Source organism: Trachymyrmex cornetzi, unplaced genomic scaffold (genome assembly GCF_001594075.2).
Source record: "Trachymyrmex cornetzi isolate Tcor2-1 unplaced genomic scaffold, Tcor1.1 scaffold1380, whole genome shotgun sequence".
NCBI lineage: Eukaryota > Metazoa > Arthropoda > Insecta > Hymenoptera > Formicidae > Trachymyrmex > Trachymyrmex cornetzi.
The window spans coordinates 20850-37411 of record NW_017295961.1 but is presented as its reverse complement, the minus strand read 5'-3'; the positions used below and the strand labels follow the sequence as shown (position 1 = coordinate 37411).

General features: G+C 35.2%; 1 protein-coding gene across 1 annotated transcript; it reads left to right on the top strand.

Annotated features, from left to right (window-relative positions):
• Nucleotides 1–5635: 5635 nt before the first annotated feature.
• Nucleotides 5636–16160, top strand: LOC108771053 (NF-kappa-B inhibitor cactus). The gene is made up of 3 exons (XM_018522937.1): nucleotides 5636–7191; nucleotides 9917–10269; nucleotides 14158–16160. The coding sequence occupies exons 1-3, from the start codon at nucleotides 6611–6613 to the stop codon at nucleotides 14574–14576; spliced, it is 1353 nt and encodes a 450-aa protein (XP_018378439.1). The 5' UTR covers nucleotides 5636–6610; the 3' UTR covers nucleotides 14577–16160.
• Nucleotides 16161–16562: the final 402 nt, after the last annotated feature.

Sequence of the window (16562 nt, the reverse complement as noted above, 5' to 3'; positions counted from 1 at the left end):
GTTATTATAATAGAATTTTCTATAGAGGAATTTATTTTTGATCGTAGCTCATGTGTCCTCATTTTTATAGATGAATACGTGTTATAAATACACGCGCCTAATTCATTTAAGATTTTTTGCGTAGAGGAAATGTTAAGAGTAATTCCCCGCTTATCGGCAGAATATTTTTTTTTGAGTATACGATTATATTATCAACAATTATGGTACTATTCTTTATAGTATTTACTGGGCAGAAATCTAATGCACAAATATTGAAAAAAATAATTATTACAAAAAATGTTTATTAGCAACTACTTATGACTGATTTCTCTATATGTCTATTAATATCAGTAAGATTTAAACAATCCAAAAAAAATAGGAGTAAGAAAAAGAAGATAGTGTATTTGTTTGAATTATGATTTAAAAATAATAGATAATGAACGCCGTATTTTCTTAAATTTTAACGCGTGGCCTCTATAATAACGGGAAAACCCATATGAAACCTTTGTGATAGGAGAGCTCTTTTGTACGCATCGAGGTCATACATTTAATGGTGGTGGCGGTGGTGATGACGAATCGATTTCCAGGTACGTGCAGTAAACGACCGTAGAACATTTACTGTTATGCATCGTCCGAGTCGCAAAGACTTTTTTGGATAGGAAGTGCCGCTGGAATTTCCGGTGAGTTCGTCGCATCGTGTCGTGATGCTCTTCCCCAGAGGAACCGCGAAGAAAGTAGTCCACCATGTGGTAAGCATGAAAGTCATATCGATTGGTATGTGATAAATCACGCGTAGTGCGAGTCTGCTCACCCATGAAAGAAATCTTTAGAAATCTGCGAGATAAAGGTACATACACGCGTGCGCAAAATTAAGTTAATTTAATTTAATTTCTCTTTTTATTATCATTACGAGATTACAATATTCAATATTACAATTATAAACTAATTAGCAATAATTAATAATTATATATTATATATAACAGTATTTACAACAATTAGAAATAATATTTAACAATTTAAATAATTCTTAATTTAATATTGAATTTTTTATTGAAATATTATTTTGAAAAATTGCAAAATATTTCATCAACATATTTGCTAAGATAAATTTTGCTCAAATTTTTTCAAAAAATCAAATTTCAATCCATGTGTTTTTTTTTAGAATATTGCTTGACTTTTCATTTCTCACAACTCTAATAAATGTTGTAAACTTATAATTAGTAATAATTGAAAGGATACATTGCTAAGTATATGTTGCTATCAGAATTGCAGAGCAACTGTCCTCATTTGTTGAAAACTCGATGCCTTCACGATATGATAATATTAAGTAGCAATTTGCTAGCAATTTGCCGACAACTTTAAAATCGTTATCATCAAAATTCGTACTATTGCCATCATGTTGCCATAATAATATGCAGAACATATTATTATGGCAACATGATCATACAATGTTATATTGCCGACAATGCAAGATGCCATTGACGCAGCTATCTCGCTGTTAAACTGCTAGCAATACATATACACATTGTTGTTTGCATGTTGCTACAATGTCGGTATATTCGAAATAGTTAAAGACAAATCTACGGCAAGTTGTCAGTATCATAAGTAATAACAGATTTGCGTGATTTTGCTGAGACACGCTTTGCTATCTGGGAATTTATGCAATGTCATTAAGAAATTACATATTACAATACATACCTCTCTATTACGATCAATATTATATAAAAAAAAGATAATCTTCGAAAAAAAGGCCTAAGTAGAATTTTAGACCCTTTTTCCGGAGATTAGTTTTTTATATAATATTGATCATAATACAGAAGAGAGTATTGTAACATACAGCTTCTTAAACAACTTGCGTATGTAGTTGTATGCTCCTTTTTATTTATGTTTTATGTTATCGAGCCATTTCTAATAATTTTGTTTAAATTTTATTTAGTACTTTTAATATGTGCTAGACAAGGAGTTCCCTGTGCCAGACAAGGAGCGACAGTACATTTCCAATTATAGCACAAAAACGATATTTAGAAATTCACTCAAAAACTAAAGGACTATAGATATAAATATAATACGAATTTCTTAAACCGAAGAAAATGGGGGGTAACCAAGCAAATATTAGTATGAAACCTTAGAAAGTTGCTTTGCTACTTTACTAATATTCACTTCGCTTATCAACTCATTTTCAAATATCGGCGCACAGTAGTGGGAAAATAAAAATTACTATTGGGAAATAAAAATTATTGTTCAAAAATTGCGATCTGCAGCGATAAAATATGCGATACAACCACCTTAAATATGTGATTCATTTTTACAATAAGAGAATAACAAAAAATAAGAAACGAAAAATTTATCATGGGAAAAGAAAAAAATCTCTCACTTACATATTCATCAATTCTTATAAGAACTAAAATCAAAGCTTAATAGATACAAAATTACCGTACTTAATAGCTTACAATCTAATTTGCGAGATAACGTTCGTACACAGATCTCAACTTAAAGCGTTACGATCTGATCGACATAAGATCACGGTGACAAAAAGTGATTCCTTAAATCTGTAAGTAGAAGAGGGTGGCAGGTGGGTTTTATTTACGAGTATATTTTTTCAAAAGTCATTTTTTTTCAATAATCTGGTATCAGATTATTGGGGATTGAAGAATGTGAATTGAAGATTAAAATTCAATCAATTAGGTAAGTTTACAATTTTAATCTGTTTCGTTTTAATTTTCCAATTGGTCGACTTTTAATCTTCAATTCACAATATTCAATCTTTGGATACGTAGTGACGTAACACGCGGAGCTTTAGGATTTCTACAGAACTTCTACGGAACTGATCGATGCTCCACGTGTGCGTATTCGTTCAAAATGATTATTTCTGATTAATTTAATGTGCTCTCCGCGTAATAGCAGGAGACGCACTACACAACTTACGCATGAATTACTACGAAAGAAACAAGTATTGGCGATAATGGAACATGAGATATGTGCGCGTGTGATGAAAAATATTATTACGTAAGAGTAAGAGTTCACGCACATTAAGTGCGCAAAAATGAAACTCTCGACTGTTTGCAGGCTTCTCGAAAAATCACAGGAGTATTATATGTATATTAATATACATATAAGTATACATATAATCCCTCATTTCACGCCATTCTTTGACAGTCCGTTACTATCCTTTCGCTTAAACTTGTAATTAAAGACAGATCTTCTAGAAAGATTTTAGAAAAGAAAATTAAAAAATAAGTCTTTTTATCTACTTTTTATTCATTTTTGCAAATTAATTAATTGTAATTGACTATTATAGCGGATTTCAACGAATGTTCTCAACTTATTATTAAAATCGCGGTGAAGTGGAAACAATTAGTTTTCCTGTAAAGTTACCTAAGAAATTTGAGAGAAATCGGTAAACTAGCCGATACTCATAGTTCATAATCCGTTATTCTTATTTCAATTAGCCTATCTTAAGTAATACAAAGTATAGATAGAATAATAGAAGTCGACTGTGCGTGAGAACCGGCCTCTGATTAACTAACTCTCTTTTACTTAAAAAAAAACGCGCCTATAATCGCAGTTTGAATATAAGATCAGATCATTATAAATACTGCCCTTAAGATATGATTAATCCAATGTTAAGGCCCAACACATGCAACGTGCTATTTCATTCGCGTTTCACGCGAATTGTATAAGCGGGACGTTCCCTCATGTCATTTTCTTCGCAGTCCGTTTTATCTGCGGTAAAAACCAAATGTCAAAAGATACAGAAGAATTTCACGCAACCGCAAAGGATGTAAACACTCAGTGGATATTCCCTTTACCCCGGATCTACAATAGATTTTTAAGACTTAAGGAGATGCTAAACCGATTACCCAACTCAATCAAGGTCGATAGTACAGACTCTTTTAATTCCAAATTCGATAATAGTGGTGACATCTTTGATTTAGTTTTTACATTATATTATATAATATATATCATTCTGTCTTACTCAAACGCATACGTCTGTTCTTATCTAACATATGCCAGCACCATCTATCGCAAGACCGCGCAACTACTGCTACGCGGAATTTCGGCTCTGTTGACAGTCTTCGCAAAGCATCAGTATACACGTATTTTCTATTCGGTGGAAATATTGCTTTTTTAGACTTTCAATCTTAGTTCTACAAACTCAGTATCGTTCGTTTCAATAATGTGACCTCAGTTGCACGCTTATTTTCAAGATATGGACTCTAAAACTCTTATATCAAGCAAATACATATCTGAGGTGACAGCTGTACGAGCCAAAAGTAAGTGAATTTTTAATTTTTTTTCGATTTTCTCATAAAATCCAGTGCAGCTGAGGTCCTGTTGATGCGTACTATAATTTAAGTAATAATACTTTTGCAATCCGTACATCCAATACAGAGATTTTTCACCGAATAGAAATGTGGTAAAACAGGGAGCTTTAGCATCGCCTTAACTCATAAGGAATAGATAAATCACAATCACTTATTCTCCTCGCATTTGACTGTAGTTGATCAATTTTTTATGGCTTAAGGCTTAAAATACCTATTGTAGATCCGAACTTAAATATCTGAATTTTTGACATTATTCGACTTTATCTTATCAACTGCGATTACAATAAGAGCGCGTTCTAAATAATAATGAAAAAGTTAATCGGAAGAAGGTTGCACATTTCTTTTTCTAATAAGACAAATAGGTATTTCAAAAATAGTGTTATCGTCAGCATTACAATATTATCGTCAATATTATTATGATGATGAATTAAATATCGGAAATTTTTGTAGAAACGCTCGATGCCCATACGTTAAATTTCACCCGAAATATCGTCACACAAATCGTTTTCTTTGCTGCCTTATCTATAGAATGAGGGTCCGTATCGTATCGGTTACACTGTATATACAGATACATCAGCCACGCAGCTGCCCTGCCCTGCCCGATGGGTTTTCCCATTCCGCCCCTACTTCATTCGGTCAGGAATTACCGCTCGGCGCTAGCATTCACGCTTAACGGCCATCTTTCTTGCGCATGCGCGTCCGAATGCGATCTCACACAGGTCAGTCAAGTGTCTAGTTCAAGCAATTAAAGATACCGTCTGGGCCTCTCTTCCTCGAATCGATTTCTAGCATTGTGAATACAAGATCTTATTCTTCGATGTCCAATTATATGCATATTTCATTTTAAGTGCAGAAGATATGATATCTATAGTGTAACACAGTCATAAACTATCGTATACAATATTTAAAGAATCAGTTAATTTTATTATTAAACGAGTTTTTTATAAAAAAAAATCAATATAACGACAGTCTATGATAGTTGCACTGGGTATTACATTTTCTGCACTTAAAATGAAATATGCATATAATTGGACATCGAAGAGTAAAACCTTGTATCCAAAATGCTAGAAATCGATCTCTGACAGAGAAAGAATTAACCAGTCGCATTGGTCATGCAACCGGATTGTTCAAATGTGATTTGTTCATTCTTTTTCCAAGATTTCAATTTCCAACGTTGTGGATACAAGTCTTAAAAGACAAACAATTTAAGATTCGGTCGATTCAGTTATAAAGAAGAAAGCTCCATGTATGTACGTCCCTTCGCATGCCCTGTTTGATGATGTCGCGCATGCGTGAGAAATGCTGTCTGTTTGGCAACAACGCAAATTTTTCTTTCTACTGTTCACTGATCAGTTCGTTCTGAGATTACGAGACGGTGGGGTCCGTTCATTTGCGATCGTTCGGCCACGAAACTCATCGTGTTGCATAAATCACGTATCATACGATAAAGATGAACACTTTCCATCTGTCTCCCTTGATGGCGAGATAGAATAAAAGGATTTCCCTGAAGTCGAGAGAGGCGGTTTTGTGGCTCGGTGAAAGGCGCTGGAAATGAAGTAGAACGAGATAGAATTTGTAGGAAGTTGGATGTGCGAGAGCCGAGAGTACGCGAGCGAGCGCCATTCAAGAAAGTGACGTGGGTTGGAGAGGGGAGCGGATTAAAGTGCGGGGCACAGCAGGGCACAGCTGTTCTGTGGAAAGAAAGAGGAGGAAGAGAAGCAAGAGAAGGATTGCGTCGAATATATACGTCGACGAACGAACGAACGGACGGACGGAAGAGCTGGACATCGTCGCGGTCGGGGTCGTCGGGGACTCGACCGGTGATGTACGAAAGTCGAACAAGTGCGTTATCGAAGGTGCTTGTTGCTTGACGCACCTGTATACTGTAACGCAAAGGTCACACAAGAAAGTGGAGGTCGCATAACGAGACGTCGCACTTGGCGAACGAGAACCATCGTGCGTGGGAATTCTCCAAAACTTCCCGCGCGACCGAATCGAGCGCGTCGACGAGGCTACATAGGTAGTTCGGCTGAGCTAGTATAAACAGTCTGGTTTTTAGCCGCCCGTTCGTTAGAATCCCGTTAATGTCACTCGCAACTTCGTCGTGTATGTGTATTCCTTTCTTCCCTTCGTTTCACGATCACCGATTGGAAATCATCCATTCGAGATAGGTGTTTAATCAAAGTTTCGGTAAGAGAAAAGGAGGATAAGGAAGAGGAGAGTAGTGCTATTCTCTCGCGAAAGAGACCTAGAGAAAGCCAGGAGACGACTTTCTGGATTTTGAAGGCACGACTCGAAAGAAAAAAATGTGGCATCCTAAAAGCACCCAGATGGAAGAACGTGTTACAAAGGACGACAAGGAACAGCGGCGGCGAAAGTACGACGACGACGACGTCGGCGGTTGTAAATACGAGGACGAAACGGGCAACATCGATTCCGGATTCCTATCGGGCGGCAACCTACAGTTTAGCGGCGAGATTAGCGGCGATTCGGGGTTGCTGCACTCGCAGGAAGAGTGGAAGGAGGGGGAGGGAGTGAAGCAGGAGAAACAGGTCACGACGACGACAGTGGCATCATCATCATCGGTAACGTCGACGGCGATCGCCATTGAGGAATCAATGAAGGCGATCGACAGTGGCGTAGACCTCGACCTCACCGAAACTCTGAGCCAGCTTAGCCTGAAGCAGGTTAACCTAAACCCGCTCGCCGCCAAGGACAAACTGATCCAGGCCGAGTCGACGACCCCCAAACTATTGCCTGTGACGCGGGATAACAAGGATGACACCAAGTTCGAGCAGCATCACCAGCAGGACAGCGATGAAGAACGTACGACGAGTAATGAGGAACCTTGGCAGTTGTACTACACGCAAGACGACGATGGTGACACGTGAGTGGCAATTGTTTTAACTCTTTCGTTTATTAACTTTTTGGAATGAGTGATCTATCGATCAGGATTGGTTTTCTTCAATGTGAAATGACGTAAAATCGTTCCTCTTAAGTCAAAGGTATTCTTTGCCTCTCCTGGATACATTGCCTGAATTTCTTCAAAATTAAAATTAAATTAAATTAAACTAATATATTTAAGGGGGTCGCCCCATGTAAACCGCTAAAAAGAAGGTCATTTTTAGGAATTTTTTTTTTAAGGTATGCAATGGATCGTTTAAAAAATTTTTTGTATTTTACTACATATATTAAAGAGTACAACAAAAATTTTTTCATTTCAATATAGTTCCTTTTGTAACTTTTCTAAATAAATGTTGACGCAACCTCGTCGCCGAAATCGTAAATCGGCGGGAAATCTAACGCCTTTTGTATTTGTTTAAAACAAAAAAACAAAATAGTTTCTTATTTTATATGACAGTACCTTGTCGATGAATCTAAAAAATAAATTAAAAGTTGAAAATTAACAAAATGGCGGCACTTTAAAGATATAAGTACGATTTTGACCCCAAAAATTTCAATATATTTATGCAATAACAATTGTTTTAATTAGTTATTTTACTAAATTTATAGGTTCATCGACAAATTATGACATTAAACAATATGTGTGCACAGGGACGACTCGATCGGTCGAATAGTTTTTGAGTTATCTTTCCCGTCAGTTTCAAAAAACTAGTTTCGAGAAAAACGCGTTTAAAGTTTTTAGTATGTGTGTAGTAGTTAGTATCTGTGCATCATAAATGGGCTGTAGCTTCCTAACTTATTCGAATTTTGTTCTGTAACTTTGGGAATATATTTTCTACATTTACTACTATCGATTAAAGCAAAAAATATTTTTTCGATTTTTTGAACCGGTTACATGAGGCGACTCCCTTAATAGCATTACTATTAGATACTCACTAATAGCTCACTATAGTGATGTTATGGTTGCATTGCATTCCAATTCATTGACAGTGCTGAAAATTTATAGTACTTGTGCATTACGTGCACTATAAATTTTCAAGCCTGACAGTAAATATTGCAGCTATACATTTATATACATTTGGATACATATGGATAATCAAAATAAATTATAATCTCTTCTTTTTGTTTCATTTAATGTTCATTTGATCGGCATTGTTTTTCTTCGACGCAATCAGTTAGCTGTATCTTCTGCATCTGAGAGCTGGGACTACGGTCCACTTGAGAAAACAATGCTTTTAAGTATTCTTTGACTGTACAATTAATCAAATTCTTTCTTCCGATTGGTCAATCAAATATTTGGAAGCATTTGTAGTGGGACCCAGATAAATTGTCTGAATTTCTTATACATAAATGTCGAAATTAAATTAGAAGCTAATATCGTGATGTACATTTGGATAATCAAAACAAATAACATAAAATATCATTTGTTTCCGTTTAATTAAACATTCTGATAATTATAACTTAACTTATAAGGGACCATCTCGGTTTGTACAATAAGTTAATAAAAATGCTTTATATCAGTAAAAGTTGACAGCATAAGATGTAAATTAAGGAAAATGGCGGGAGCGTATAAGTCGTAGGTTCCGAGAAATTTAGTGTTATAGTGCATGGTAAAAGTTCTAGAATTGCTAATATCTCAAAAAATATTGATTTATCTAAAAAATGTTTGAAACTGAAGTAATAGAATTGGAAAGAGTAAGGGCACTAGGAGTCGGGCGCAGAAGACGTCGCGCAAATAATACACTTATAAAGAGTGAAACTTCTTTATTCACTAAACGCGCTTACATGTTTCGACTCATTTTTTAGCCTTCCTCAGAGCAAACACACACTAACATATATAAAGTAAAAGTTATCCTGTCATGGTGAGCTTCCCTACAGCTAAAATTTCAATGCCACAATTAAATAAAAAGAAAGAAAAGAAAATGAAAAAGAAGGGAAATATTAAAAATGTCAAATTAAAGAATATTACGATCTAACGGTGGCGATAATATACCGCGCGGAGAAGTACTTAATTAGAAAAACTCTCAAAAAGCGTAGATATTGTTATAGTAGTCGCAGGACTACTATAACAATATCTACGCTTTTTGAGCGTAATATATACTATTACATGCGAGTTATGGCATATATATATAAATTCAAAATTTGTAATTCATATACCAATCGTCCGGTCCCAGCCAGAAATGATTGATCGATCAACATCGAATCGATTAATTTTTGACTGGGTTCCTCGTTACAAAATCGAGATGAGAAAGCCATCTCTTGCTTCACTACCGCGACTTGCTCTTATTTTCATTTTCTGTTTTACGAATATATAGCATACATTAATTTGAGCATATATCATTGACGTTGACGTAGAATGACCTAAGTATACGTACGTTTGACATGCGCTGTATGTGTGACTGACTCGAGCTCATTGGCCATTTCAATTAAATGAGTTTCATTCTTTGATAAGAATTGCCTTTCGGAAATTCAAATGAGCAACAATAACAAGATAAATTGCACAGTGACACACATTTTATATAAAAAAAAGGAGATACGACACTTGCGGCAAAAAAAAAGAGATATCAAGAAAAATATTTTCAAGAATTAAATTAACGCATAAATATAATACTATTCTCCAATATTAAAAATTAGTAAATAATTCTAGTTGTAAGTGCCAAGTAAGATCAAGTTTGTCTCCTTATGTAACATATTTTCTATCTATACAGGCAACTGCACATCGCGATAGTGCAGGGCTTCATGGAGGCTGCGTTTTGTTTAATAAGGATGGCTCCTGATCCGTGCCTATTGGACACCATGAACTACGACTGGCAATCACCTTTGTATCTGGCTGTGTTAACGCACCAGCCGTTGATTGTCAGGCGATTGATTTTGGCAGGTGCAGATCTATCCCTAAGGAATTTTCATGGAAACACAGCCCTTCATCTGGCATGCAAAAACGGAGATCTTGCTTGCGCTAAGGCCCTCACGGATCCATTATCCTCGATCGAAAGGAACAAATTAATGCCTGGACAGATAATACCCGCCTTACCTCAGAATTTGGAGCAACGTAATTATAGCGGTAAGCACTTGATTAATTTTAGTTTCTCACTAGTTCCTCACTTGTTATAAGAAGAAACGATCGTTTGCGATGAGAAATAAGTATAATTGAAATTATGAACACGATTATTAGATAAAATGGGAAAAGTGTTAGAGCGAAAAACATTCATAGCTAAAAAATGCTAAGCAAATGCAATGAAGAATTGTTGATCTCAGATATAAATTACTTATCGCGATTATTTCTGCGATAATTATTTGAAAACTTGCAACATAATTATCGCTAATCATCGTAACGTTAATGCGAGAAAAGATGATCCATGCCCGTGGCATAAAGAACGCCGAGGTAGCAGTGGAAAATCCCTGCTTTTACCGCACAGAATAAATCATATATAAGACTTTGCGTAGCGAGCGACGACATTACGATCTATGGACACGTGGAACTGCGTGGATTTCTTATGATTTCATCGAGAGAGTCATATGTTCTCTACGCTCACGTTTGAAAGTCTTAGAAACGTATCAAGAATATACTTGAAGAAAAAAATGATTATTCTATTGAGGTAATTCTATTGAGGTAATTTGAATTTAACAAATTTCTCAGAATCATTATATACCAAATGTTCTGCGATCGCATAAATATTACAATGATAGACTATATAGAATTGTTTGTCTGTTTACAATATACGCAAACATGTTATTATATATATATTATTTGCATTTATGTGTATATGTGTAAACGCAAATAATTTTTTAAACCGTAAACAGTTAAAAAACAAAAGCGAATTTTTCCCGTAATACTGAAGACAATAAAAATATTAGACTTTATTGCATCTCAAATAAAATTTATTTTAATAAAAGCGTGAAAATTATTTACAAAAACAATTGTAAATTCAAATGATGCTCGTATAAAAATTAATATTCTTCAATTTCATCAAGGGCGAATCCAGACATTTGTCAAGGGGGAGGGGGAGGGAGCCACTGGCGGATTTATATATGTATTTTTTGTTGATTTTTGGATTGCCGAATTTCTGAAATATCATGCGCCAATTATAACGAACAATTAACAAAGAAAGAGAGAAAATTTAATTATTTTACGTCATTCTCGTTACATCATTCTTTCCGTTCTTTATTACTTATTATGAAATTTGCGCGCTGCAAGCAACATTTTTTTTAAGATCAAATTTGAAAAGATAGACTATTTGAATGCTCATTAACATTACATTTAAAAATATAAATATCTATAATATATAAATATTTAATTTATGAAACATTTTATTTAAAATTATATCAACAAAAAAATAATATACATTGTATAGGCATAACATTTTGCAATAAAATATCTAATTTACATTTTCTATTTCTGGTAAACCTATTCAACACTCTTTCTTTAACAAATCATATTCCTTCTGTCAGACGCATTTTTTTTCAGGAAAATTTCAATAAGGGATACGAGAACTCTCGTCAAAACATAGCAAATTACAGATTACATAAAAAATATAATCTTATTCTTACAAATTATTTAAAAAATCTTTCTTTGTAAATTTAAAACTCTATCTTTTTATAAGAAAATTAATTAAAATGAATAAGAAAAAGATAAAATATTTCTATTCTATGTAAAAGGAGACTTACAGAGTTTTAAATTTACAAGTAATTTGTAATTTGCTATGTTTTGACGAGTTTTCGTATCCCTTGTTGAAATTTTCCTGAAAGAAAATGCGTCTGACAGAAGGAATATGATTTTTAATGCAAAACAAATTTTTCGCATTATTATGATGCGTGAGAATATTGCGCGATAGCGGCGAAGTAAGCGGCATAGCGGCGCGGCGGAGCGCTCACGCACACTACTAGGCGCGCGGCTCACAGACGTGAGTTCGTTTAAAAGACGACGCCCATTGGATTAGCTTTACTCAATAATAACTACTTCATTCAGCACTATACAAAAAAATGACTTAGGAAATTTCGACTCAATTTTAGATCAAGATTAGCGCTATATAATTATAGTGTCCGCATTTTCAGAAACACCCTGTATATATACATATACATACACAGAGAAGCAGATAGAAAAAACGATTGAGAAAGAGAAAATCATTCTGGCCGGCGGCATCGTTTATCGCGAGATGTTTGTTTCGGATTTTTTCAAAGTCTTGGAAATTCCACATGAGCGTCATCGGCGTGTATTCCGCCACAAATTCGCGGATAAAAAAAAACGCACGCACGGGCGGAACCGATTGTGGCGTAAGCGATCGTTTCGGATTGTAATCAATTAATCGAAACCGACAACGGAATTGCAAATCTAACTTCTGTGTGGACGTTAGATAACTTATACGACATTCATCTAGACTTAAGGATTGATAAGAAATAAATTAAGTTCTTAATACGAATTCTGTGACTGAGAAATCACTGATTCATTCAAAATAATCGTGTTTTAAAGTCTACTTATTTTCTTAGAAAACAAGTCGAAAACGATTAAGATTGAATGAGTGATAATTAGAACAATAAGAAGCAGACAATAAATGCGATCGAATTTTGCGATAACACTTCTTGACTGGAATTAGATGGAAACTGTAGAACTGGAATTAGATGGAAACTGATAGAAACTGAAATTAGATGGAACTGTTTATGAAGACATAATTTCTATTACAATTTAATTTGCTAAAGAGGATATGGACTGTTGTTTCTTGTAACTAATAGGAAGGAACGACTTCATGTGACCGTCTGTGATTCCATTGGCGGGAGAGCATCGTATGTTTCCTGACGAACTGAAGCGGAATACTTTCGCGTGTACGATGAAATTCGGCGTGACTCCGTGCTTGCGTGCGCGCGTTCGTCACATTGCGATATGGCGCAGCACGTCGCGATGCCGCTACGCCGCGTCGCGTGACGGAGGGCAAGCACGGTCAGATGTTTTCAATATTTAAAAATACCTACAAGACTATTTGCGTGCCACGCGATATCTTCACCTTGCCTCATCCCGCTTCGCCTTAGCTGAGCTCGCTTGATCGGGAAACCCCACAACGGCGTCAAAGCTAGTGGGTTTTGTCGAACTTTCATCCTTAAAAAATCGTTCGCGTTTGACCCCAATGACCACTAGGTATAGGGACCTCGCATCTGTGCTCCAAATTTCGAATAATCGCGTAGCAATTTAATCAAGTCTTTCATATCGCGTACTTTGTAGCAATATGTATTATTTAGACACCTTAAATACGACATTCTGAATCTAGTAATACGTTAAGAATCTTTTTGACACTTTCAATGTCACCGCGCAATCGACCGTACATACATGATTCTCGTACGGTAAAAACAGAAGCTATACAGTAGACTTCTACGCCATTATACTATACTTATGAATGTTTGCAATCTCCCAGGTTTATTTCTATCAAAAGAAAGAGTACAATATTGACGCAAATGCGATACGCGTATATTATGCTACATTAAGTTCCACCAATATGACTGATAATGCGGTGCAGTTAATTTTAGCAGTTTGATCGGTGCGAGCCTAGTTTGGATCGCGGGACTCTAGCCAAATCTCCGACGACAATGATTCACCGCGTTTTTCTAGTTCTATCTATGTCTCGTCGCGAATCGGAGACATATGATTCGATCGCATCATTCATTTTGACGTATGCATTCCTCCGTCCCTGACTTGCATCATAGAGAATTCAAAGAGAGATAAATCTATAATAAATTACATACGTTAAGAATTCAACGGCGTAACTCTAGTGACAATAGTGAAAATAGAGAAATAGATAGATATAGAGTATTTGTGGCTGCTATTATGATAGTTCGTCTGATCAGCCAATTGAAAATTATTTGCAATTTAAGATAATTCATATTCTTCAAAATCCTAATAAAAAAAGTACATCGTTCTTGCGGTTGTTTATTATTGTATGACTCATTTGTTTTTTCATTTCAGGTGAGACGTGCCTGCACGTGGCTGCCACCAATGGATACGTGGATCTGGTACGACTTTTGTTGCGTTTAGGGGCTGATCTCAAGGCGAAGGAGGGTCTGGCGGGATACACGGCACTTCATCTCGCAGTGGAGCATCAGTACTGGTCGTTGTTTGATTTTCTATTACTGGAATGCCAGCGAGCGTCGTGTCTGAATGACCGAACATACGGCGGTAGAACAGCCTATCAATTGAGCTTGAATGTCAACACTGATTTCACCAAGAAAGCACGCAAAGAGCTAATGCGATATGGCGCGATGCGGGAACCATTACCGGAAGAATCGGATTCCGAAAACAGCGAAGACGAAGAAACGATATCGTGGATGGCAGATTACTTGCCTGCCATCGTCAAGATGCAAAATGCGATCGGAGTGACAGTCTAAAGTATACATCGATATTTAATTTATCGATTAATTTGAGCGCTAGATAATTACCAAACAAAAAGATAGAAAGATTGCGTGCATATGCACGGAAAATATATCTCGAATCACATTAACGTATCAACGTTTTTTAATCTATCGAATTGATACAATCGGTGACGTGAGTAAAATTTGCCAGACGAGAAAAAAATTAAAATTATGTCTCATTTTCTATATGTATGTTTGATAAGTATATTTTGAGCTTTAATGCGCATTAGGAAATTATTTTAATTAAAATTTAAATGAATAATTATTGCCTAAAAAGAACAATTAGATTTTATTTAACTTACTAAATTAAATAAAAATCATATTTCGCGTGTAAGTTAACGCGTGGCTTAAATTTGATACGCTAGACGATATGTCAATATTAAATGCATTAAGGCAAGTAATTAAAATAAAAGTATTACAGTTTATTAAAAAATAAAAATTATTTATAAATTTTGACGCGCTCGATATATATAATGCACGAATAAAGGTTAGTGTCTAGCTTTAAAGCGCCTGTCGTCTTAATCTGCCGGTTGGATTAAGATCTACAGTAAAAAAATGAAAAGATTAGCAGTTAAGTAGATAAGAAATAGAATTTCTCAAAATTAGCTTCAATGTGTATTATATCTAATGCGCGATTAGAGATGCATCTTTTGAATCGACGAGTATTATTATTGTAATACAATTATAGACTGTTTATATCTTTTTCGAATCGATACCGGTAGCAAATGAGGGATGAATGATGACCGATTAACAGAAACACGTAGAAATCGAAGATCTCAAAAAGGAACTTATATTAACGAAGCATTTAATTACAAACGAGGCGACGACGCGTAGATGCGGGTTGTCTTAACGGTCGTTTGTTTTTTCCTTAGTAATCTTTCGCAACGGATGGGCATACAGCATCCCGAGAAGAGTGTTCCAAAAAAGGCTGTACAAGTATGATACAAAGGACAAATGTGTATATATATAGTGTGCGTGCGTGCGTGTGTGTATGTGGGTGTGTAATATTTTAACACAAGTGTTTTTATGATGTTTGTCGGAGCGTCTGTGAGTGAAAGTAGGTGCGGAACGTGTGATGATGCAAGTGTGGAATACTTGTGCTTATATACTTTATAATGTAAATAGAAGAGTACGTTCAATACGCGTTTATCGAATACTCGTGAAGAAGGGTCTTACTATAGGTCTTAAGTCATAGGGTAAAGGCGAAATCGATGCGTGGAGCAAGATACATATTAAAGTGAAGACAAATAATTAAATTCACATTTTTTGTTTAATAGTCAAATTCACATTCTTATACATGTGACTCATGTAGCCGTATACAATGTATTTATATATCAGCGTATTGAAAAGAAAGATCCAGAATGATGCGATATTTATCGATGATGAACATTAATCGGATCAGTGTTCATTGTAGTAGCATACAATTGCTTCCATCAATATACAGTAACTTCTCTTCATCTCTTCGTGTGTACATTATAGATATTTTCCGTTAGTCATAAGTATGTCACTGTCGCGATATATTAATAATAACAACAACGATATCATATTCGTATAATAAAAGCTATAATTACTTTTAATAAAAAAACATGTTTTACACACACACACACTACACACACACACACACACACACACACACACACACACACACACACACACACACACACACACACACACACAAATCTAGCGCTTCCTTTGTCTTTTTCTCTAATAAATACATATCGACACATATCGGTTTCTCTACAGAGAAAAAAGATGTGGTTTATTTTCCACTTTATCCTTCTTTCTTTTTGGGCGAAATCTTTTTTGATAAATTCGATGGAAAGGTTTAGAAAGAGAAAGAGTTAGATAATTAAATAATTGATCTGATAAACAAACCATGCTTTAATAAATATATTACATCAAATGAAATTTAATGTGATTTTGTAACATAATTATAAAACAAAGAATTGGAAAGAATATGGG

What these genes read in the sequence shown, in the direction of transcription:
- LOC108771053 (XM_018522937.1), top strand. Translation starts at nt 6,611, where the DNA reads ATGTGGCATCCTAAAAGCACCCAGATGGAAGAACGTGTTACAAAGGAC. An exon ending in CAAGACGACGATGGTGACAC is followed by an intron (nt 7,192 to 9,916) that starts GTGAGTGGCAAT and finishes CTATCTATACAG; the next exon opens with GCAACTGCACATCGCGATAG. An exon ending in GGAGCAACGTAATTATAGCG is followed by an intron (nt 10,270 to 14,157) that starts GTAAGCACTTGA and finishes TTTTCATTTCAG; the next exon opens with GTGAGACGTGCCTGCACGTG.